The 24410-nt window shown below is 36.0% G+C and overlaps 1 protein-coding gene and 2 non-coding genes across 11 annotated transcripts in view; 2 read left to right on the top strand and 1 right to left on the bottom strand.

Annotated features, from left to right (window-relative positions):
- Cask (calcium/calmodulin dependent serine protein kinase) overlaps nucleotides 1-24410 on the top strand; it is a 224306-nt gene that overhangs the window by 117870 nt on the left and 82026 nt on the right. For 6 of the 9 annotated variants that reach the window (XM_048796315.1, XM_048796314.1, XM_048796313.1 and 3 more), the window contains exons 8-10: nucleotides 5087-5186; nucleotides 9279-9296; nucleotides 20216-20337. In XM_048796315.1, the coding sequence (XP_048652272.1) occupies nucleotides 5087-5186; nucleotides 9279-9296; nucleotides 20216-20337 (240 nt within the window). The remainder of the gene's footprint in view (nucleotides 1-5086; nucleotides 5187-9278; nucleotides 9297-20215; nucleotides 20338-24410) is intronic. The other 3 variants (XM_048796316.1, XM_015488115.2, XM_015488113.2) reach the window with 1 other exon arrangement.
- Trnas-aga lies at nucleotides 18213-18294 on the top strand. Its single transcript has one exon. It is a non-coding gene; the product is annotated as a tRNA-Ser (tRNA).
- On the bottom strand, nucleotides 19105-19176 carry Trnam-cau. Its single transcript has one exon. It is a non-coding gene; the product is annotated as a tRNA-Met (tRNA).

Raw genomic sequence — 24410 nt, 5'->3', positions numbered from 1 at the left:
TTTTTTTTTTTTTTTTTTTTTTTTTTTTTTTTTTTTTTTTTTTTTTGTCCTGGGTATTGAACCCAGGGGGCACTTAACCACTGAGCCACAACCCCAGTCCTTTTAGTCCTTTTTATTTATTTTTGAGACAGGGTCTCACTACATTGCTTAGGGCCTTGCTAAGTTGCTGAGACTGGCTTTGAACTCATGATCCTCCTGCCTCGACCTCCTGAGTCACTGGGATTACAGGCATGCACCACCACACCCAGCTATGGCTAATCAGTTTTTGACAAAACTTCCCAGGAGATTCAAGGAAGAAAGAATTAGTCTTTTCAACAAATGGGGCTGGAACAATTGAATATCCACATGCAAAAAGAAACATAATGCCACATATTAGATGATTCTGTGTATATGAAATATCTAGAATAGGTATTTATGTTTCTAAATCCATAGAGACAGAAAGCAAATTAGTGATAGTTGTTGAAAAGTGTCTGCTTAATGGGTATCAGGGTTTGGGGGAGTTGTGAAAATTTTTTAGAACCAGACAATTGTGAATGTACTAAATACCACTGAATTATACACTGTAAGATGGTTAATTTTATCTCATGGGAATTTCACAAAACCCACTCTTTTTTTACCTTATAACAAAATATTGGTTTTAAATACTGGTTTCTACTTCAGCACACTTGGGAGATATAACATATTTGCCATCACTAACAGTGGCTCACTGCACCATTCAACCAAGGGACCACGCCTCCCTCCCTCATTGCTAGGTGAATATGTGAAGTTGAAGGGATGTGTATTTTTAAAAAGGCTCATGGGTGATTCTGACATGTCCACTTTATTGGGAGTCATTATTCTAAGCACAAACTATAATGGTCATATACCTATTCCATTATATATACAAACTGTAATATAATTAACCAGTTTGTGGTCATGGAGATTGCTTCTAGTTTTCCACTGCCAGAAATGATGTTGACTGCATTTTTGATAGTTTATTATTTGCACAGTTGAAACTTTTTCTCATGCTGAAAGTCTTGTGAGACTTTTTTCTTTTTTAATCTTTTTTTTTAATTTTTATTGGTTCTTTTTCATTATACATGACAGTAGAATCTGTTTTAACATATTTATACAAGCATAGAATATGTCTTATTCTTAGGATCCTAGTCTTATGGATGTAGATGATGGTGACTTTTTAATGCCAGAATATAAAATATTACTCATTTTACTTATCTGACTACCTTTGCTGAAATTTCAAGATAATTACTCATTATGGGTATAATAGTATCAATGCTTAACAATCCAGAAAGTTGTTCTTTTCCATACTCATACATTCATTTTGGCATTTAACCTCTTTAGCAGGCTATAGGAGACAACAAATTTCTAAGAAAATTATTCAGATAATTAGAAATTATTCACATCATTTTCAGACTACTTTGAAAGTGTAGGTAAACAAAGCTTATGGAACCCTGCATGTGATCAAAGATGTCTTTTTATCTTCCTTTCTTTCATTATTTTACGTTATCTCTGTAAGTGATGATGGAAAATTTCTTTTCCCCATTTTGGTTACCAGACATTTTAGATGTTGGGGGGTTTCCTCCATACTCAACTCTAGAGATGTTTGTTTACTTGTTTGTTAGAAGTGATAGGAATGGAACCCAGAGCCTCATGTATGCTAGACAAGTGCTTTACCACTGAGCTACATCCCCTGCCCATAAGTTTAAAATTTTAATACTTGGGTTTTTTTAATCCTCTAGAAACAATACTTTCTTTTATAAACTACGTAGTCCTGAATACAGGACTAAATATAAGGAGCATATTTTGTCAAATTGAATATAAGGATACATGAGACAAACTGTGTGACCTAGGCTATGAAGAAAATCTGTGCTCTGGGGGTGTGGGTCTCTTAAGGGAGTGCACATGCACTCTGACCAGGGAGATAGTTCCTGAAGGAGTTATGAGCAAAGAGATGTTTATGGGTATCTGAGCTTGTCTATCTAGGAGGGAATCTGTTCTAGAAATCATTTTCTTTATTTCATAAAATATTTCTACACCTAGAAAGCAAATTTCCGATATAAATAGAAGCAATATTCTGTATTACCATGTCCTAAAATGATTTATTGCAATCAGTTTAGGACATGGTAAGTTGAAACCATGTAATTCAATTAAGAGGATAAAACCATTTATTCCCTGTGTATATGGAAAGCAAGGAAGATTTCTGATGACTTTCTGTGATTTTTTTTCCTTTATTCATTTTGCAATTGCAATAGTATACCCTGCATGTTTCTCTGACTTACTGATCAGTCTCTTGCATTCCTGAACTGTGCACAAGTAGGAAAAGTTTGTTTAGAAATTTGTTTTCTAGTACTTAAAGGAGAAAATTTCAACTTTAATATTATTTTTCTTAATATATTATGAATAGTATTCTTAACTCAAAATTATGTTTCATCCTTAAAACATACTAAAGTGTACCTACTAAATTAATGCAGAAAATTTGAAGAACTATTTGTATAAGCTCAGATTTTATATTACTGTTGTACACAGAGGATCTCCAAAGTGATTATATAGTACAGAGTCTGGTAAACTACAACCTGGGGGCCAAATTCAGTTTACTACCTATAGATATAGATATATAGATTTAGATATAAATTTTTATTGGAACACAGCACTGTATCTTTATTTATATTTCATCAATTGCTGATTTCATGCCACAGAGGTGGAGTTGAGTAGTTGCAAAATACATCATATGGCTAATGAAGCCTAAAATATCTACTGTCTATCCCTTCACACACAAAAATTTTTTGACTCCTAGTATAGTAGAAATCCTTGAACTGGGCAGAGTAAGACCTCAATTCTGCCTGCTGTTGATTATGTCTCTAAGTTGACAGTAATCTTCACATGTTGCTAAGCCTCTCTGGACCTCAGTTTTCCCATTTGCAAAACTGAATCTCCTAGAAGAGCCATTTATAAGATTGACTCTCAAACTTTAATAAAATTCTAAGAATCCATGAACTGTTTTGGAACTATTTTACTGTTTTACATAATAACTCAGCATTCAACATTTGAACCATGTGCGGTCACTGAGTTTAGAGAACTAAATAAACAAAACTGCTAGCCATAAGACAAATTAGGAACTTGCTACAATGGCTTCAAAAGAATCTATTTCTCAGGGTTCTTTTAAATAGTATTTCCCTAATAGTATAAGTATTTATAGATCTTGGACTATTTTAGTAGCTAGAACAGGCCTTAAAACTAACATATCAAAAACTCAGTTGAACTTTATTTGGAAATAAAAATAATGCATCTCTAAAAGTCTAGTTTCAGTGTGTGGGAAATATGATTTGATATATAAAAATTCCATTACCACCTAGCTTTAGGGAACATGTATAATATGTAAAGTGAAATACAATTCTTCTGTGGAAAGAAGAACTCAACATTCACTACTGTTTTTTTTTTCAACATGGTTGTTATAGTTCTGCATTAGAACCTTTCTGCACTGACCCTGAACTTTTGGAAATTGAAATTTGCCTAAAATGGTAGCATCAACAGCAGGTCTCTGTTTTGTTTTCTTTTGTTGTTTTTGTTCTTCCCTTTTTATAGTCTATTTTTCAATTTGTATTTGTAGGAGGAAAAAAAAAACAAAAACAAAACCTAACACAAACCCCCTCAAAAGTTATCTTTGTGGAAGTATATTTCTATTAATGTTTTCGTGGATTTATTAACAAATACCTACACATTAAGAGATGTATCTTTCTTTTCAAAAAAATTCAAGAGTTCAATATTTAAAATTCAGACAAAGACTACTATAGACTTAGACAACTTAGGTGATTTGAGCAATTTTGTGTAGACTGGCAAATGGCTGTGCTTATGTTCTGGCTCTCTATTTGTAGGGCTAGTCATGATTCCCACTTATACAATTCTTTATAGTTTGCAAAGCACATTCATGTACATTATGACTTTTGATAATCCTGTAAAGTATGTCAGTTTAGTACACTCAGTATACATATAAGAAAACCTAGTGAGATTAAATGCATTACACAAGTAATGTCCTATAGCTGGAAAGTGGCAGAGCTAGGGAACAAACCTGGAAGTTTTGTCAGTCTTCCTGTTCTGGAAACAATAATTCTCATCCTTTCTCCACTCAACAGCTCTAGGTCTGCCAGGCCCTCAACATGGCAATGATCCTCAACCAGAGCTCAGGCTGAAGCTGCGCACATGGCTTGAAAGTCACATTCAGTTTATTCTTTTGTTTGGCCTGACTGGGAATTCATATACAAGAGTAACACATGATCATTGTTAAAAACAGAAAGAATGGAGGAAAAATTATTTTTTTTAAAGAAGAGAGAGACAGAGAGAGAGAGAGAGAGAGAGAGAGAGAGAGAGAGAATTTTTAATATTTATTTTTTAGTTTTCGGCGGACACAACATCTTTGTTTGTATGTGGTGCTGAGGATTGAACCCGGGCCGCATGCACACCAGGTGAGCACACTACCGCTTGAGCCACATCCCCAGCCCCAGGAAAAATTATTTTTAAAAGAAAAATGGCTCATAATCCTACTATCCAAGCATAATTAATATTATGAATATTCTGGTGTATGTTGACTATATCTATATTAACATTTTTTTCCAAAAATGAGATCATACCGTACCTTGTTTTCAAGGTGAAATTCATCACAGACATGTTTCCATTTCATTAAACATCCTTCTGCAGCAACATTTTAATAATGACTACCAAATATTCCATTGTGTGGTACATATTTGAGTTCAAGATGTAATTATTTCATACACTTTTTTAAAATTTTTTTATTCATTTATTTATATGTGATGCTGAGAATCAAACCCAGGCCTCACACATGCTAGGCAAGTGCTCTACCACTGAGCCACAACCCCAGCCCCAGTTCATACATTTTTGCAATTCCCAGCAGTGTTATTTTGATGTATGCATATGTAATTTATTTAAAGGGCTTCAAAATTATTTTAAAAGCTATCTCTCTTCCAGCCAACATCTCCTCTGTACTGGACTGTCTGAACAATTCTTCAGATAACTACTTAATGAACTTTTTATATTTGTGTATTTGTTTTAATCATGTTTTTCATCTCTGCTTCAGGGAGCAGTGCTAGCCGCTGTGTCAAGTCACAAATTCAACTCATTCTATGGGGATCCCCCTGAAGAGTTGCCAGATTTCTCTGAAGACCCTACCTCCTCAGGTAATTGCATAATTGGTCCATTCAGCCGTGTAACTCACTTGGCATCTACATCCTTTCTCTTTTGTTGTAAGTAAACTTTTGTATATGAATTTAAATCCCCCAAAGGATTTTAAGGCAGTTTGTCAGCAACCACATCCTACCTACATGTGTCTCATTCTTTTTCATTTTAATTCCAAAGTGTCCCTCCCCTACCGCTCCAAAACCAACATTTCACTTTTTTCTTTTTGTCTCAGTAATACTTCTTCCCCTTTCTGCACTTCAGACCCGTAATTACACTTCACCTAGTCCAACATTATAGTTTCAGACTTTTTGAATCTTTCCAATCACCTTCTCCCTCAACAAAACCTTCTGATGTAAGATTTCCCCCATGCCAATCATGTTAAGTCAGACTTTGAGACAGCACTGCTTTAAAATGAATCTTTCAATGTAAAGCTGTCTTGTGAGCTTTGTCTTGAAAAGTGATCAAGTTCTTCTCTCTATATAAAGTCTATAACCCTTGATACAAGTATTCAAGGAGGAAGAACATAGAAGAGTTACCTATTTTGATGAATTGTGTACAGGTACTCCTGAAAAAATCTGATAGTGTTCATGAAATCATTTTATAAAATGCTCAGACTTCCAACTTGCCAATGAGATATTTTCAAGGAGCATTTACTAAAAATCCTCCAGCTACATGTATACGTACATGCAGATGCATGCGTGTGTGTGTGTGCGTGTGTGTGTGTGTGTGTGTGTGTCAGAGTTTTATATTTTTATTTATGCATTTCTTTATTAACTCCTGAGTTATGTCATCTGGCCTCAGCTTTTCTTCTTTCTTTCATTAAAGACACTCAATATCTGTCATGTGTTTGACTTTGCACTGCTGATTTGATTTTTTGTACTCTTGGACTGGCATTTTCAATACTCATCTATCATCATTGGAACCACAGCCCAAAGTATGAGTTGTTTGTCCCACAGTCAACAAGATGAAAAGAAGGAGTGTACCTGTTCTCTGTTGGAACCAGAAACATTTGTCATTATTTATACTTCTGCCCTCCTCTGCTCACACACACATATGTACACAAACATACTCACAATTTCTGGCCAGTTAGTAGGTGCTTTTAACTTGTGCAAGATGACAGCATCAGAGTTTCCCATTCAGCAGGTATATAGTTCCTCATTTTGATTTTTACCAATTGGGATATGAATCTTCCTCTTTTGAGTGAAGGTGATTTCCAAAAATATTCAGAAATGGGAATCTTAGACTAGAAATAACTCTGAGGAGAAAGCCTTTCTGTTTTCCTCTTGTGCTGGCTTGGTAACCATCCAGAACCTTTACCACATGAAAGGCAAGGTTGTGCTTATAGGTATGGTCTCCCATACTCCCTATCATGTTATCTTTTTTGCCTTTCAATACATTTTGTTCCTTCTCCCTGTGACTTTTTGTTAGCTCAAATTTTGCTCTTGTGTCTTGAGGCCAGTACTTGAACTCAGGGGCACTCTACCACTGAGCCACATCCCCAGCCCTTCTTGTTTTTTATTTTGAGACAGGGTCTTGCTTGCTAAATCACCCAGGCTAACCTTGAATTTGTGATCCTCCTGCCTCAGCCTCCCAAATTCTGGGATTACAGGTGTGCACTACCACACCCAGCTTGAATTTCAGTCTTTTCTCCTCCCACTTAGATTACATTTGACCCTCTTTAGGGCCAGCAGACCCAGAAATAGTTCTTATGTCACAATGTGACTACATTTAACAGTTGCATGCTTGGAATATATATATAGTATAAATCTCTGCGAGATTTTAGGTCAATACTTCTACTATAATTTATTTGCATGTATGGAAATGGTCCAAGAAAACAGTATGGTCCTTGCAAATCACTTCATATACCTAATCTTTAGTGTTGGCCCTTAATTAATATTTACCTCTGTCTAGCAATAATTTAATAACTCTTACATGTTCTTTTCTGGGAAGAGGTAGATTTTTCTTTTAGGGAAAGAAATCACTTTATAAATGTGCTTATTTTCTATTAAATATATTTTTATTACTCATTTTTTTCTCATTTTTAGTATAACCTTTAGATAATTTATTTGAAATAGTTTCTGATTTTTAATTTTTGCAGTCCTGGAGATTGAACCCAAGGGTGCTCTACCACTGAGCTACATCCACGGCCCTTTTTATTTTTTAATTCTGAGGTAGAGTCTCACTAAATTGCCGTGGCTGGCTTCAAATTGCCATCCTCCTGCCTAAACCAGATTAGCTGGGATTACAGGCATGCTCCACTGTGCCCATAGTATTTGATTTTTTTAAACTGTTGAGGGACCTTTATTTTATTTATTTTTTCATATGTGGTGCTGAGAATCGAACTCTGCTTCACACATGCTAGGCGAGCACTCTACCACTGAGCCATGACCCCAGCTCTAGTATTTGATTCTTAAACTACAAAAAGAAACTTCTTACACAATTTTGCAGGTAGCCTATAAACCCTCATATTAGTCTTCCACAGCCTTCTTGCTTTCTACTTCCTACAGTCATACCCAGTTCCTTTTCCTTTCTTTTTAAATTCCTGGGTCTTGATGATCTTGTAGGCAGTCTATATTTTCATTTGATATGCTAAATGTCTATCATAAGTATTTTTTAATGGCATTGTCTGGGTCTACAAATAAAAAAATTGAATTAATATGCTCTGTACATGTCTAATGCCAATCACCTACCCTAATTGAGGAGAAAATTTTATATATTCAAAAGTAAAAAAACAAAGAAAATTTTTGAAGAAAATTCTAACACTTTCCTAAATTTCACATACTTATCAGGAATTATTCATACATTCTTAAAGTCAATTTTTAATACTAAGTCATTTAAAGGAAGGCATTCTACTATTATGGCCAGCATTATTTATCAAATAGCTAATCTGCCAGCAAGTGTCCTTTATCTGCAACCAAGCAATAGTGGTTATATGGTTGGTTGCAGAAAGCCAATTATATATTTTAATTGGACTCACATAAAGCTTTGCACTTTCATAAATTAAAACATCTGTATGTTTGCTTTTCATTACTTTTAATTTCATTTTTAAAGTGTATTCGTTAATTTTTATACCTGAATTCTTATCTACTTCTACTAATACTTAAATTCTGCATCATTTATTTTAAGTTCCCAAAGTTATTCTTTCTGGTGTCTTTCTGTTGAAATTTGTATGGCTTTGTTTTAGAGAACAAAACACAAAGCACTTTCCATCATCACCTGAAAATTCATTCAAGCCCATGGCAAAAAGAGAAAAGGATCACAAAACATGTGTTTGTAGGGTGGGGCGGTGGGGGACAAGGAAAGAGGGGATAAAAAGATGGAAAATGTAAAGTCAGCAACTGTCCTTTCTTGAGATGGGCTGTCTTTGTGTTCCACCTTTAGACAATGCTTTTTTATGAAGATCATAATGATAGGTCAGTTTTTTTAATGACCTTATTTGACAGAATTAATAATGGGCAATCCTAATTTGGTCCCCCCAGATTTCTTGCAGTTCTGCTGTGCTATGAAATCCCAATATTTGAGAAGAGCCATAAAGCTGCCTACTCCCAAAATCCAGCATATATTTTCTTAAATCAAACCTTATGATGGGAATGAGTAATACTGTATGCATTAAGGAAAATATGAATATTTTAAAATCACAATTTAAAAACTAACCAGCTTTCCAGTTTGTAATCTAAAGGAAAGTTGAACATGCTTATGTTATATCATTTACAATATAAAATGATTTTTTATAAAAGATGTTTTTCTATTTTGATTATTGAAATTCATCCATTGTACATTTACTAGAATCCATGAAGTTTAATCTTCTGATAAACAATGTACTGTTGCTTTGTTGCTTAAGAAGTCAAAGCAGAAATATTCCATTCTCATATCTCAAATCAGAGAAGTCAGAATTAGAACCCAGTATTTGATGTCTGAAATCCTAATCAGTCCTGGTGATTGTGCTCGTGAAACACAAGGACTTCCTTTGGGGTCAGCCGGGGGACTGCTGCTTCTTGTGGCTCATCTGGTGGGCCCAACTGTGGCTTGATAACCTGTTTGCTCTAAAATCATACTGTTTGTTGTTTGTCCATATGCTGCCTTCCTCCTAGGACTTCTAGCAGCAGAAAGTAGGTATCCCTTTGTTTTCCTCTAAGGTTAATCTTTTATGCAAACGTGTTTGGCTTTGCATGGTTTGTAATCAGCTTGACTTTTTCCTTGGCTGTTTGTGTTTAGATGTTTAAATCTGAATTTTAACACTGTCTGACCATGAAATGAAAACCTGGATATATTGATTTCCTGAAGTATTCTTACACGAATCTTCCCTTCTTACTTCTTTCATAAGAAGAAAAAGAGGCAGTGTTAAAATTTCAACCACATCTTACATCATTTCACATCTGAATTTCAAACACAAATACATTAATTCTGGGGAAAGGGTAATGTTTTATTTTATAGTTGGATTTCAAGAAAACTTTCAGGGTAAGTGAATTTTCATTTGACAATGACATGACCTCCAAATGGTTTCATTACTTTCTGTTACTGAGTCCATTTTCAGTTTATTAATAGGGAGCTGTGAAATAAACTCTGAAATCATGTCTCTTAACAACTTTGACTACCAAATAGATATTTGAAAGGAATAATATGATGGCTAGATTTTAATGACAAAGGGATATAATTTGAGTATGTGAGAAAATTAAAATGTAAGAAATATACACATATAAATGAGTCTAAATAAAACTGAGGCAATCTGAATAAAATAGGTGGATTGTATCAGTGACAGTATTCTGCTTGTGATATACTATAACTTTGTAAAATGTTCCCAATGCAGCAACTGAGCAAGGTACAGAAGGCATTTCTCTGTATTATTTCTTATGAAAGCATGTAAATCTATAACTATCTCAATTTTAAAAATTAATTAAAAATAAAAAAAACCTTTACCTCAAAGTTGTGTTTACTAAGAGGAAAGTAGATAAAAAGACAAAGATAAAATAGAAAATCTGGGTGCTTATAATTGAATTTATTGTCACATTTTCTTGCATAAGTTATTTGCAGCTCAAATTGCAGCCAATATGAAACTCTCACAGTATATTAATTATCTATTGCTGTGTAATGAATTATCTCATCTCAGTTTCTGTGGATGAGGAATGGGAGCCTGGTTTAGCTGAGTGCCTGTGGCTCAAAATCTCTCTCAAGATTATAGTTCAGAGCTCCCATCTCCCTTGAGGGCTGGACCACAAAAAAAAATCTTAGTAAATCATATGGTTATTGACAGGCTTCAGTTCCTCACTGGTTGTGGGTGTCTCTATAGGACTATTCACAACATGGCAGCTTGCTTCCCCAGCGTCTATAATCAAAGAGAGGGCAAGAGTAACAGCACCTAAGATAGAAGACATAATCTTTATAACCTTATCTGAGAAGTGATATCATATAACTTGTGCCTTATTTTGTTCATTAAAAGTGAGTCTGTAAACCCAGCCCTCACTCCAGGGGAGGGAATTGATCACATGAGGGTGAGAATATCAGGGAACAAGAATCATATAGGGGTCCATTTTAGAAGCTGCTCACCACATACAACCTAATGACTATTAAAATGTAAGGCTCTTTCCATATAAGATTTAGCACTCTCCACTCTGGCGCTCTCTCTCTCTCTCTCTCTCTCTCTCTCTCTCTTCCTCCTTCCCCTCTTCCTCTTTCAGTTGGCCAGACCTGTCATTTGGGAATGAGCATTATCAGTAGTGTTTTTCCTTAGTTAAAAAGCTTTACACAGATGGGCACCAAAGAGCCAGCAGAATGTTATTAAAGTACTTTGAAAACATTGGGCTCAAAGATGTTGCTATTTGGAAACACAGACTACTTTAATAAGCATAATGGCACTAGAATGATAGCATCTATATTCTGACAGAATACATATGGAGAATTTGCTTCCCTTAACTAATAAAATTTGAGATGTCCATACCATAATCTATACATAAAGAATCTAAAATATTTATCACCATGTGTAAGCTTTTATAATTTGAATTGGATATAACACAGATTTGTAAGTCCAAAACACAATTTCCACTGCAAGATTTACTGTTACTTATAACTTGATTGAAAACCAGAATTTGCTTTGTGCAATGTGAATAAAAGCTGTTCCAGGGGAAGCCAGCAGAGCTTGACTATAGAGGGACAAAAGGGACAGGTTTTGGAGTAATGACAATATGCACTTAAATTGGTAAATTTTAACTTAATAAAGTACACCTTAGTAAACAATTTTTAAATGTTATTGTTCTGTCAAGGAAAGGGTTTTTGGGTTTCTTTCTTTGGTTGCTTGGTTGGTTTTGGTACCAGGGATTAAACCCAAGGGCGCTTTGATCACTGAGCTATATCCCCAGCCCTTTTTATTTTTTTTATTTTGAGATGGGATCTCACTAAGTTGCTTAAGTCCTTGCTAAGTTGGTAAGGCTGGCTTTGAACTTGCGATCCTCCTGCCTCAGCCTCCTGAGCTGCTGAGATTACAGGCTTGCACCACCATGCCCAGCGCAAGGAAAGGTTTTGATTGGGTGATAAAAATCTGTGTGTAGTGATATAGTGTTGTGTTAATGCATCACTAATATAATAGGAAAGAGAGATTATTGAATACTCTTCAGGAGGAGAAATTAGAGCCAATTCAGATACTAGATTTGCTAGTGATTCTGGGTTTCATAGCTATACATATAATTTAAGACATATTCACAAATTTTTATTGAAATAATTGCTAGGAAACGTAGGTGCATCAAAACTAATTGCATGGCACACTTGAGATTTGTGTATTTCACTCTTTGTAAATTTTACCTGAGAGAGAGGAAAAAGGATTGAAACCTTTACCAAAGTTCAGTTTAGGAATGAAGTGGTCAGTATTAGCCACTCTCTCATTTACTTTGAAATGAAAGAAAAATAAGGTGAATTTATGGATGGATGGTTGGCTTGTGATAAAGCAAATACAGCAAGCTGTTAACAGTTGTAGGATGTAAGTGATATGTACAGTTCTTTCCAATTTTCTGTGTTTGGAATTTTTCATAGTAAAATGTTTGGAAGGCAGTTTTAAAACAGACAGCCTACTTTGACACAGAATTTTTCAGTTTTAACATTCTACTGTTTATTTTCTGTCCTCCTTTGGGGTTATTTTTACTCAGTCAACTTTTTCAGGAGATCTTTCCACTCTTGTAATGAAATCATTCTAGACCCAAAGCTTTTATTGACTTTAGAAGCATATTTCTCTTTAAAGAAATGGGCTTAGAAAACATTTTTAAAACAGTTGATTTTTAAATATTATTTCATAATAGTAGCAGGAAATGTTTTGAGAGACTTGTATATATCAATGAAATTCTTTGTAAAAAAATAGAAGTTTTCAAAGTTAAAATGTGTGATTATCAACCTGATCATTAAATACAAACTTGATTCCAAATGAACTAGGCAAAAAAGTAAAGTAAAATCTTATTCTGAAAGCAGGGCATAATGGTTTCTAATAAATTCATCAATGTGAAAGTTTGGATCAACAGCTCAAAAAACCCTTATATGGTAAATAACATTCAGATTAAAGACATAATAGAAATTGGGCATCCCCTCATTACCAAATGCAGATTATTTCAGTACCTTGCTGAGAGTAAAACATGGTTTGGGGAAGCCAGTCTGTAGCAGAAGGAGCACTGGAGTAGAAGTCAGAGACTTGGATCCTAGGATTCACTCTTCTGCCCACTGTTTGTGGCTCTTGGATGGGTCACTTAACCCTACCAAATCTCCAGTTTTTCAAATACAAAAATACTTAACCTCAGATGGGGTTATTGTAAAATCACATAAGATAATAAGTATGAAAGCGCTCAGGAAATTATAAACTATTACACAAATATTAGTATTAAAATAATTTTCATTCTGACTTTACAGAAACAATAGTATAAAATAAATTGTTTTCTGTGGTTAAATCTTTTGTTCTAATACTTCCTTTCAATTTTTCAGAATGTGCTCAGAAAAAAAAAAATCATTTCAATCAAGTATCTTTTTTTGGAGTGTCTTTGTACAAAGCACAGGCCAGAATACAAAGACATATAAGATGCCCACAGTCCTGCCATTAAGTAAAGTGTCCTCTGAGGAGAATTTGTGTGCTATTTATTGATTGATTTTCCCCCCACAGTGGTTATAAGCTTATTCAGTGATTTTATAGGGAAAACATCCTTCTCAATCTTTGAGAAAAGTGAATAGTTCTTTCTTATGTGACAGTATTGATCTAGAAATGAATACTTGTAACAGTAAATAAGTACACACCTTAATAGGTATGTATTGTATTAATTATCACCATTGCCCATATTTAAAATCTGAAACAAATAGCAAATGGAAGGCCCCAGCAATGTCTTTGTGTCCATTTATATTTTATAATGAATTGAAAAAGTATGAGGCGCGCGCGTGTGTGTGTGTGTGTGTGTGTGTGTCTGTGTCTGTGTGGTACTAGAGATTTAACCCTGGGGCACTTTACCACTTATAGCTCAGTTTTTAAAACATCCCCATTTTTTAAATTTGGAGACAGGGTCTCCCTAAATTGCTGAGGCTAGCCTTAAATTTGAGGTCCTCCTACCTTAGCCCCCCTGAGTCACTGGGACTACAGGCAGGAGCCACCATGCCCAGTATTATGGTGTTTTTAAATGGGCTTGTTTCTGTACTGCAGATATCAGTTATGCACATCTACTGGATCAAGAACGTATTCTGTGGTTTTGCTGGCCACACTCAAAGTAGAAATAACAAACTAGAATAGGTGTTAAGGGAAGGTGTTAAAATGGTCAAGGGTAAAGAAAGATTTTAAGATCAGGCCAAAAATATGTTTATTCAATTTGAAAATATGAAGGAAATATGGAAGGAAAATTATAATGTTCCTACCTAATTACAGAAACTTGAAATTAGAGGCACCTTTCAGAGTCGGAAATGGACAGCTTGAGTGCAAAATACTTCTTTTCATAATTGAAAGCCACTAAGTTCATTATAAGACTATAAATCAGGTCAGAAGAGAGAAAAGATCAAGGAGGTTTAATAGACCTGTGGAGACTGTAGGTCTTGCCTCCTGGAAATGCAGGTCAACCGTTGATTTGGTTCCTTCCAGCAAAACATCCATCAGTGGGCTCATCAGCACAGATTCACCCCTTTGTGAAGGTGGTAAATTCCTGCTCATCCACCTTCTCTGAGGCTGCTCCAGCTCCTCCCTAGACAGCCTATACGTGTTCCATTTTGTTTTTACCTCTGCTGTTTTGTTGACTCCAGTATAGTAGGCCTACTTCACACCGCCTGAGAACCCTTTCTCAAGGATACGGCTCATATTCATGTTTTCTCTGCAGCCCATGCCTAGTACTTAGCAGAAAGCAAAAACATTCAGTAAAAGTTGGTTATGATCCAACCAGTAGGTTCAAGCTCTTCTCCAACCTCCATATCCATGAATAAATCATAGTTCTTATTGAAATTTTCTCTAGTTTCCCAGCCAACTAGTGTAGTAAGTCAGGCAGAATAGACTTTGGAACCAGACAAACTCAGGGTTTTCTGGCTCCACCACTTCCTAGCTGTGCCCTTCCTGGGCCCCTTTGAACCTAGGTCCTCTGTCTAGAAAGGTCACCTGTGTTGTCCTGGCACATAATGGACAATCAAGAATTAGGAGCTGCTGTTATTACACTTTCTTAATGACTTGTTTAATTTAGTGCATATTTTGTGAATATTATAAAATATAGACCTGTCATATTATGGACCTTATATGCAGAAATTAGAGTAAATAAGTGCATACATAAGTAACCCACAGAGCATGCTGGGGAGACAGGAATGGCCCAGAGCAACTCAGGGAGTTCACAGACCAACAAATGATGCATACCTGTTTGGGTACCGTCAAAATTGCTTCCCAGTCATCAGACTGGCCATCTTAGTATTTGTTTAATACAAGGTTGTTCTTATTTATATCTTATTAATAAAATGCATGGATTGTATATCAATACAAGCAATGCTGGATAGACTTGATAAAAACAGCTTTCTTTAATCCAGTTTTACTAGGATAACTGAGAGAAAATCGTAGTTAGGTTTCTGTGTTACCTGTTGACTTTTAAAAAATATACCCTCCAAAATAACAATTTCATGACTATTTTTATTATTGTAGTTTCATAAGTCCAGGAGCCTAGAACTGGCTTTAATAATTTGATAATCCTAATATCATTTAATTCTGCTTTGATGATGTGCTGGGGTCAGAAGTTCAGAGGGCATTTGGGATGGATCTCTTCATATCATCTCTTGCTTTTCAAGGCTTTCAATAAGAGACAAACAGAGAGTTGGCTTTGAACTAATTTTCTTTTTTTTTCCACTTTAAACAAATTAAAAGTCCTAAGAAAAGCAGGTAGAAGGAATTGGATTATGTTAATACCTCTTCAGGAATACCAAGGGAGATGAGGACTGACTTCTGCATTGTATATTTTTTATTCCACTTAATATCTAGTGAAAGAATACCAATACCCTGGCAGGCTTAGTTATTCAAAATTAAAAATTATCCATAGCTACTTCAACAAATGAATCATCAAACTGGTACATTCCATACCATGGACTACTACCCAGCAATAAAAAGGAGAAAACAACACAAGAAGCAACCTGGATAAATCTCCAGGAAATTATGTGGCCTTAAAAAAAAAGACAATCCAAAATGGTTGTATACTGTATAATTTCATTTTCATCCTTAAAATGAAAAAGAAAATTATAGAGTGGAGAACAACAGATTAGTAGTTGCCAGGGATGAGGATGGATAAGATGGGAAGGAAATGAGTATGTCTATAAAAGGGCAACACGAGGGATCTTTGTGGTAATGGAACATTCCATAGCTTGATTGTATCAGTGTGAATATCCTGGTTGTGATAATGTACTAAATTTTCACACTATGTTACTGTTGGAGGAAAGAGGGTAAAAATACATTAGATCTTTGTAGGTTTTTTCTTTTCTTTTCTCTCTCTTTTTACAAATGTGTGTGTATCTACAACCATCTCAAAATAAAAAGTCAAATTTAAAAAATAGCCATAGTAATTTCCACATGGATAGCCACATGATTTGTGGCTTAAACATCAAATCTTTAACATGATTAAATAGGGCTGCAAAAATCAGTAGCTTATATAGCTTTTTTGTTGTTGTTGTTCTTATAGAAGACTTTGAACATATATATATGTACAAGAACAGAATGAAGTTTAAGTAGGAAAATAAAGTTAACTACTATTACCTTTTTAGTGTATTTCATTCTGTTTTTTTTCTGAGTTTGTGTTATATAATTTATTTTTAAATCATAATTGGGAGTATATAGTGCATATGGTTTTGCATTCTACTATCTTGAATTTTCTATCATGAGGATTTCTCTACATCTTCACAAATTCAAAAATAATGTCCATTTGGTTACATATTGCATCATATGTATATTCTGTAATTTATGTAATCACTGTCAGATTTATCTTTATTTTATACAACAAACATCCTTATGTATAAGTAAGTCTTCTCCTATTCTTTTTTCCATAAGGTAGGTTTTTTAATAAGTGGAATTCCTTAATCAAGCACATGAACCTTTTTAAGGCTTTTTAATGTATGTTACCAGATTGCTCTCTAGAAAAATGGTACTAATTTACATTCTCGCCAATAAGTGCACAACAGTGGATGAGATCTGACATATGAAGAATTAGACACAGTGTAAAGTTCCCGAAGAGAAATCTATTTTAATTGAAAGCAGGGTTTATCAGTCTCAGCACTACTAACATTTTGGGACAGATAAATGTTGTTGGAGTGCTGTCCCAGACATTGTACGGTATTTATCAGCATCCCTCTCTCTCTAGATGCCAGTATCTGCCCTCTCCCTGCTGTTTTGACAACCAAAAATATCTCAAGATTTTAAGAAATGTTCCCTTGGGAAGCGAAATTGCCCCTGGTTGAGAACCACTGATCCAAAGACTTAAATGTGCAATAGAACATTTATTCTTAGACTTTCTCTGGTGTATACAAATATTCTGAAGTCTAGACTCTTAGGGTTCTTTTCTGATGGAGGATATATGTGCATATTATATGCAGAGTAAAAGAGGTCAACCATTTCTTTTTTCTTTTTTTTAATACCTTCATTTTATTTATTTTTATGTGGTGCTGAGGATCAAAGCCAGCACCTTGCACTTGCTAGGCGAGCGCTCTACCCCTGAGCCACAACCCCAGCCCTCGACCATTTCTTTAAGGCTATGCAAATGACTTTGATACTACTCAGTGTGTATCTTTCCTTGCTATTACCTGCCAGGGGTCCTTGGTTATAAGAGGAAATGTGGCAGTGTAGTGACTTTGTCCTACAAACATGGATTGTCTTGAAACTGCATATGATATCTGGAAGTATCAGTTAGTATAGATACTCTTTGTCTTTGTCTTCTGAATAACATGGGCCCAAAAGAATGAGAATGGTTTTGGTTTTCTTGACTTTGCATGTAAAGAAAAGAAGGAATGAAGTGGGATTTTTGTAGCTAAAGTATGAGACTTAAAAATCCTCCAAAGTTTATTTTAAGTGGCAGATGCTCCCAGCAGAAGGTTTGTCTCCCACACCTACAGCGGGCTTTTTTTTTTTTTTTTAGAACAACTCAGCAAAATAAAATTCCGGTTTATTGTTGGACAACATTGTTTCACACATACATCAAACAGGCCAAAAAAATAAACAGCAACTTCATAGACAAAAAAAGGAAAAAAAAAAAGAAAAAAGATCTCTTGGTTACTCTGAGTGTTGTGGTCACTTTCCTTTCATATAGGACCTTTGAAAAACTTCTTTAGCTGAATCATTACTGAGGATAAATTTCCTACTAGGCAAAACATATGAGGAATTTTTAAAATTACTTAAACATATTGCTGATTTGCAAAGGCATTCTCGACTTAACCACGTATATGCTTGGAGCAGAAAATGGTTGCTATCTGTGCATTTTCATTGATAGGACATGAACTCAGTTGTTACTAAGCTTAGATGCCAAGTGCACGATATACTCTAACATGTAGGATATCAAAAAGTATACCAAGCGTCTGTAGTCGTGGCCGAGTGGTTAAGGCGATGGACTAGAAATCCATTGGGGTCTGCCCGCGCAGGTTCGAATCCTGCCGACTACGGAGGGAGGGACATTTTTGATGTCCCCCCAGGCAGTGCCGGTTAGTTTTCCCAATCTCCTTTTCCTTTCGATTTTACAAGCCCCATCCCAATAGGGAAAATAATTTTCTCTAAGATGTCTTACAAGTTGCATCCAAGTGATTTTCCCATTGCCCAGGAAGAAGTTGTGCGTGCGCAAAGTCAAAGGAGCCAAGAAAACTACGTTGTGTTTAGTTCTGAGGTTTCCCTGGCTTCAAAGTTGTGAAAACTGGGGGGAAAGCAACCAGAAGACGGGTTTGGCGTGTTCATTTTCGTCGGCCGCGGCCCCGCACTCCTCTTCCCACAGGTCAAGCACCATCTCCCCCGGGGAAGCTGGGTCGGTGGCGCGGCCGGTAACGCAACCGACTCGTGGGCCGTACATCTGCTGGTTCGAATCCCGGCTCTGTCGCGCCCTGAAGTGGAGGGGTGGCTCCAGTCAACAAGTCCCTGCTAAATTTAAGGAATTTCGCTTTACTCAAAATGGACAAAAAGTTCATAAAAGTCGTATGAACATAATTTATTCTAAATAATAAAATAAGCTGATATCCCCCCGCAGGCACCAGAGAGACTCCCGCGGGTCACGTCCTCTGTTCAAATTCTCGGGGGAGACTTTTTCCGTCTCATGCACAGCAGCCTCAGACCCGGTTGTGCTTTTACTATCTTCGTTGATTTTGCTACTTGGGCTACATGATTTACCCAGAGATACTGTACCCAGATACCGTCAGAGAAGCGCATCTAAGTAAGATGCCCTTGTGCATATACTCGCTGGGGTGCGAAGCAAAAAACCCCAGATCTAGCAGAGGATGGTTTCGATCCATCGACCTCTGGGTTATGGGCCCAGCACGCTTCCGCTGCGCCACTCTGCTCCTTATCCTGCAAGCGTTATACATAGTATTTATCTTTTCTCTAACTTATCAGTTTTTCAAACCATACAATTATGCATTTCCCTTTCACTTCTAAAGCAATCATCCACTCTTTCTAATATGATGCTTACTAAAAAAGGGGTTAATAAGAAAATAAATAGAAAAAGAATTGAGCGCGGTGGCCCACGTTTGTCATCCCAGCAAGTAGGCAGGCCGAGGCAGGAAGGTCGCAGGTTCAAGGCCAGCTTCAGCAATTTAGCGAGGCCCTAAGCAACTTAGACCTGTCTCAAAGTGAAAANTACCTCATTGTCAGCCTCCTGCTCCCCATTTTCCTCATTAGCATTCCCATTAGCAGGGGCGTCTCTTCCATTCTCTGCCTCCTCCACAACTTCCTTCTTCTCCTTTAAGTCCTTGGTGGTGATTTCAGAGCTAGTGTCCACGGCCGCGTCTGACATGGTGGGGCACGCCGGTGATCCGATGCAGTGGGTTAAAAAGGAAACTAGAGTTCAGGGACTCTGGCGATAAAGCTGCCGGAGTCCGCGGCGGAGGTGGAGGCGCGGCGGAGGTGGTTGCGGCGAGAGGGGAGCTGGACCCAGGAACAATGCAAAGATGGCTTTTCAGAGCAGCCAGTGGTACAGCGGGCTTTTGTTTCATGATGGAGTTCCCCTGTGTAAAAGGCCCTCCTGTTGTTTCTATAATATTTCAAAACACCTTGGGATCCCGACATCCATTCTTTCTGATATACAACTTGCTGCACCCAGATCTTCTAGTAGCTCAGAGTTGATGAATGTCCTTCATTCAAATAAGACAAGCTTCACCTTATCTTTGAAAATTGAAGAGCACACCAAATACATTGTTGCAAACACAAACTTTCCTGAAATACTCTGCCCTTAAATGATTGGAAACTCATTTAAACCTATCCTTCAGTAAAGACACTAGCCTTCAAGTTCTGATGTTAATTTTTTGTTCTTAAATATTAAGTTAAGGTTAGTTTGAAATTGATTTCCTGTACTAGCTTTTTCCTTTCTGTTTGCCCCCACAGGAGCAGTTTCACAGGTGCTGGACAGTCTGGAAGAGATTCATGCGCTTACAGACTGCAGTGAAAAGGACCTAGATTTCCTACACAGTGTTTTCCAAGATCAGCATCTTCACACACTGCTAGATGTAAGTCTTATTTTTTATTATTCTTTTTTTTTGGGGGGGGTGCTGGGGAAACACGTTGAGTATCAAGCATACCTTTTTACTTTTCAGAAATCCTGATATCCACCCTAACAATCCTATTTCAGTTGCCTTAAATCTCTGAGAAATGTGGAAAATCATCCATCATAAATTCAGAATTGAAATAAAGTGTTTGTATAATACGAATGCAATAGCCTAGCAAGATTCAGTGGAAAAATTATATACATATACATATGTATTTATAAATTACATATGCATGCAAATGATATGTGAGTTTTTTTAAAGCACATAGCACAACCCTAATTTACTGCAGTCTCTTTGTTTCTATTAGAGGAATCCATTAATCTATAGCTGTGATTATTTTTTTAATTTCCTTTAACCATTGTTTTAAAACATTACCACAAGCCTGAATATAGGAGAGAGAAAAACAAATGAGATACTATGCAATGGACTGTTGTTCACACATTTCATATTTATCATTGCTGGATTTCATAGAATCAGTATCTTTTCCTTAAAACATGAGTAGATTCCATCATTTAATATGGCAGACTCCAATAACAGCAGATTGGGACCCAAATAAAAAACAAGCTGCCCCATACATTTCTGCCTTCACTCCACTCATGGTTTAAGTAAAATTCCTTTCTTAGACAACCTGGTTTGCTTTAGCACTGAACACATTCTTGGGTGCTTCTGATGATATTAATACATGCTAGTCATTTTACAAGAAAAACCTTCCCTTAATAAGAGAATGAGGGCTGAGCATGTGGCTCAATGGTAGAGCACTTGCCTAGCATGTGCAAGGCCTGGGTTCAATCCCCAGCACAGTAAAAAGAGAGTGATATTTGCTTTGGGGTCCCAGAACTGTTTCATGCTGATTAATCTACTATATGATACAAATTACACTAGAGCAAAAGTTCCCAGAGTGTATTCTACAGAGCATCCTTCTGGGAGATAGTGATGGGTGTTACCATAGTAGGAAGGGGAAGTAGATCTTAAATTTATTGGTTAAATTATTCATTGCCCAAATAAATTTGGAAAATGCTACATTCTTTTGTACCTTTATGCAGATTCACAATGGACATTATTATATTGACAGCTCTGAGATGTCCTAAGGCAAAGAAACCTATTGAACTTTAACAGCATTTCTCAAACTAATTTTATTATGATATTTTATTTACAATCCTGTTGAGCTCTGTTTTGATGAAGACTAGTTTGGAATAAGCTAAGCCAATAGTGTTGTGTTGCTTCAGCGTCAAACTATGTTATTGTATATATCTGATATTTGGTTCTAGAATTCCATAAGTTAGGTCCGTTCAAATTAATTACCAGATTTTGGCTTTTTACATAGTGCACATATTTATCAGTGCTAACAGCTATAACAACATGTGATTCTAAAATTTGAGTGACTAATCAGAAGAAAAGCTTATCTCTTGCTCACCTGACAGTTCAATGCCAGTAGGTAAGGGAAATCTCTTCTACAAAGTCATTCAGGGACCCAGACCTCTTCCAGCCTGTGGCTTTGCTGTCTCCCGGTGCCTGGGAATTTCCTCTTCATCCCTTGCATCCAGCCAGCAGCCAGAAGAGAATATAGAGAATCTTGTAGGGTCAAGAGTAGAAATAGGCTATATCAATTTTGCCCACATTTCATTGGCAAGTACTACTAGTCACATGCCTACTCAGATGCAAGAAAGTTGGAAAATATAGTTTTGAAACAAATTTTAGTCAGAAAAAATGAAAGAAAGAAATTTACTTGACAAGATATGGAATTGAATCTTTGCTTTTGTGTAATTTATTTTTATTGTGTAATTATTATTTTTGTGTAATTTATTTTGTGTAATTTTTTATACTGGGAATCAAACCTAGGAGCACTTTACCACTGAGCTACATCCCCAGCCCTTTTTATTTTTTTATTTTATTTTTTTTAATATTTATTTTTTAGTTGTAGTTGAACACAATACCTTTATTTTACTTATTTATTTTTATGTGGTGCTGAGAATAAAACCCAGGGTCCCGCACATGCAAGGCGAGTGCTCTACTGCTGAGCCACAATCCCAGCCCAGCCCTTTTTATTTTTGAGGGAGAGAGTCTCACTGAATTGTTTAGGGGCTTGTTAAATTGCTGAGACTGGCCTCAAACTTGCTATCCTCCTGCCTCAGCCTCCCAAATCACTGGTATTGTGGGTCATGTGCTACCATGCCTGGCTGTTTTAAGCAATTTGAGTATTTCAGATTACATTTATTTTAAATAATTTATTTGCCTTGAGCACTAGAAATCCCTTGAAATTCATTCTATTTCGTGGAGAGCTTGGTAGCATTCCATTATCATGATCTTCTTAATCATCATCATTGTTTTTGTTATGTTATTTGAATTAGAATTTGACTTCTATTCACTTGTTATTTAAATGTCTATTGTTCACTGTCATTTGGTGCTAAAAGTTTCTTTTTTGTTGTTTTTATCTCTTTTTTAATAAATTAATTTATTTATTTTATAGTAGAATGCATTTTAACACATTGTACAGAAATAGAGCACAGTTTCCTAAGTGTGAATTTCCCACAGAAGTCATTCCCCCTTTTACTAGAACTAGTTAGTAAGATATTTGTAAGAAGCTGTAGAGTGGAGATTTTGTTTATTTCAATGATTAATAAGGTCACTGCTGAGTAGATTTGCTGACCTTTTTTAAGATCAAGGACTTTTTGTAAGGTAAAGGCTCAGAGTAGCCCAAATTGGTTTTCAAAGTTGTACTGCAGGGGAGGTGTTTTGTATTGCTGTTTTGTATTCAGACACAAACTGGGCTTTCCTTCTGAGCCAGATTTCCACTTAGTCCCCAGTGTAGAACTTCTCAGACCTTACTAGAAATATTGATTTTGAGTATCCAAACTGAACTATTGAGTATATCTAAGTATCCAAACTGAACTATCCTTAAATGAAAGCTTCATCATCATGAATATCATAAGCCATAGATTCTTGCTCTTCTACTCTTTTTGCATTTTAAATCTTTTTTAAAATTTATATATGACAGCGGAATGCATTACAATTCTTATTACATATATATACTGGACTTTTTGGTAGAAATAATCACAGTTTCAGAAAACATTCATAGATTTATTAAGGAAAACATACTTAAACTTTCTTTGAATTCTTTTGAATTACAAACCTAAATAAGTATCTGCATGATCAGCACCTAGCCCGGTCAGTGCAGCTTGATTTAAAAAGAAGCTATTGGACTGAAAATGAACCATGCCCATCAAAAAGACAGTGGTAGAGCCTTGCCTAGCATAAATACCAGCACCACAAAAAAGAAAAAGACACAAGTACTACACATGAACACTAGAATTCTCCAGAAATTACTATGAGGCCAAGCCCTGGGCAATGTTTGATTGCAGGTAGTTCTAAGTATCCAAACTGAACTATCCTTAAATGAAAGCTTCATCATCATGAATAACATAAGCCATAGATTCTGCTCTTCTACTCTTTTTTTGCATTTTAAATCTTTTTTTAAAATTTATATATGACAGCGGAATGCATTACAATTCTTATTACATGTATATAGCATGATTTTTCATATCTCTGGTTGTATACATAGTGTATTTCTGCTCTTCTACTCTACATCCCATAAATTGGGTTTATTTAGCCTTCATTTTACTGCTAATAGGCTACATTTCAATAATATAATCAATGAAGTATTTAAGTGACTGCCATATAGAGAAATCTAATGATTAAAAAGGACTTTTATGGGGTCAGGGGTGTAGCTCAGTAGTGAAACACTTGTTTAGCATGCACAAGGCCCTGGATTCCATCCCTTGTACCTCAAAAGAACTGGTTTTTCTAATTTAAAAAAGACTTTTAAAATATTTAATGCTTATGGTACACATTAGAAAGGAAACCTAGGTATAACCAACTCTTGGGAAGGAGCTTTTAAAACATTGGCTATCCAGGGTTCAGGATGCAGTTCAGTGATAGCACCTGCCTAGCATGCACAAGGTCCTGAGTTCCATCCCTGGCAACACGCGCGCGCACACACACACACACACACACACACACACACACGCGCGCGCGAG

This window comes from Marmota marmota, unplaced genomic scaffold (genome assembly GCF_001458135.2).
Source record: "Marmota marmota marmota unplaced genomic scaffold, marMar, whole genome shotgun sequence".
In the NCBI taxonomy this organism is placed as follows: Eukaryota; Metazoa; Chordata; class Mammalia; order Rodentia; family Sciuridae; genus Marmota; species Marmota marmota.
The sequence above is the reverse complement of the archived record's forward strand: the minus strand, read 5'-3'. Positions and strand labels throughout refer to the sequence as shown.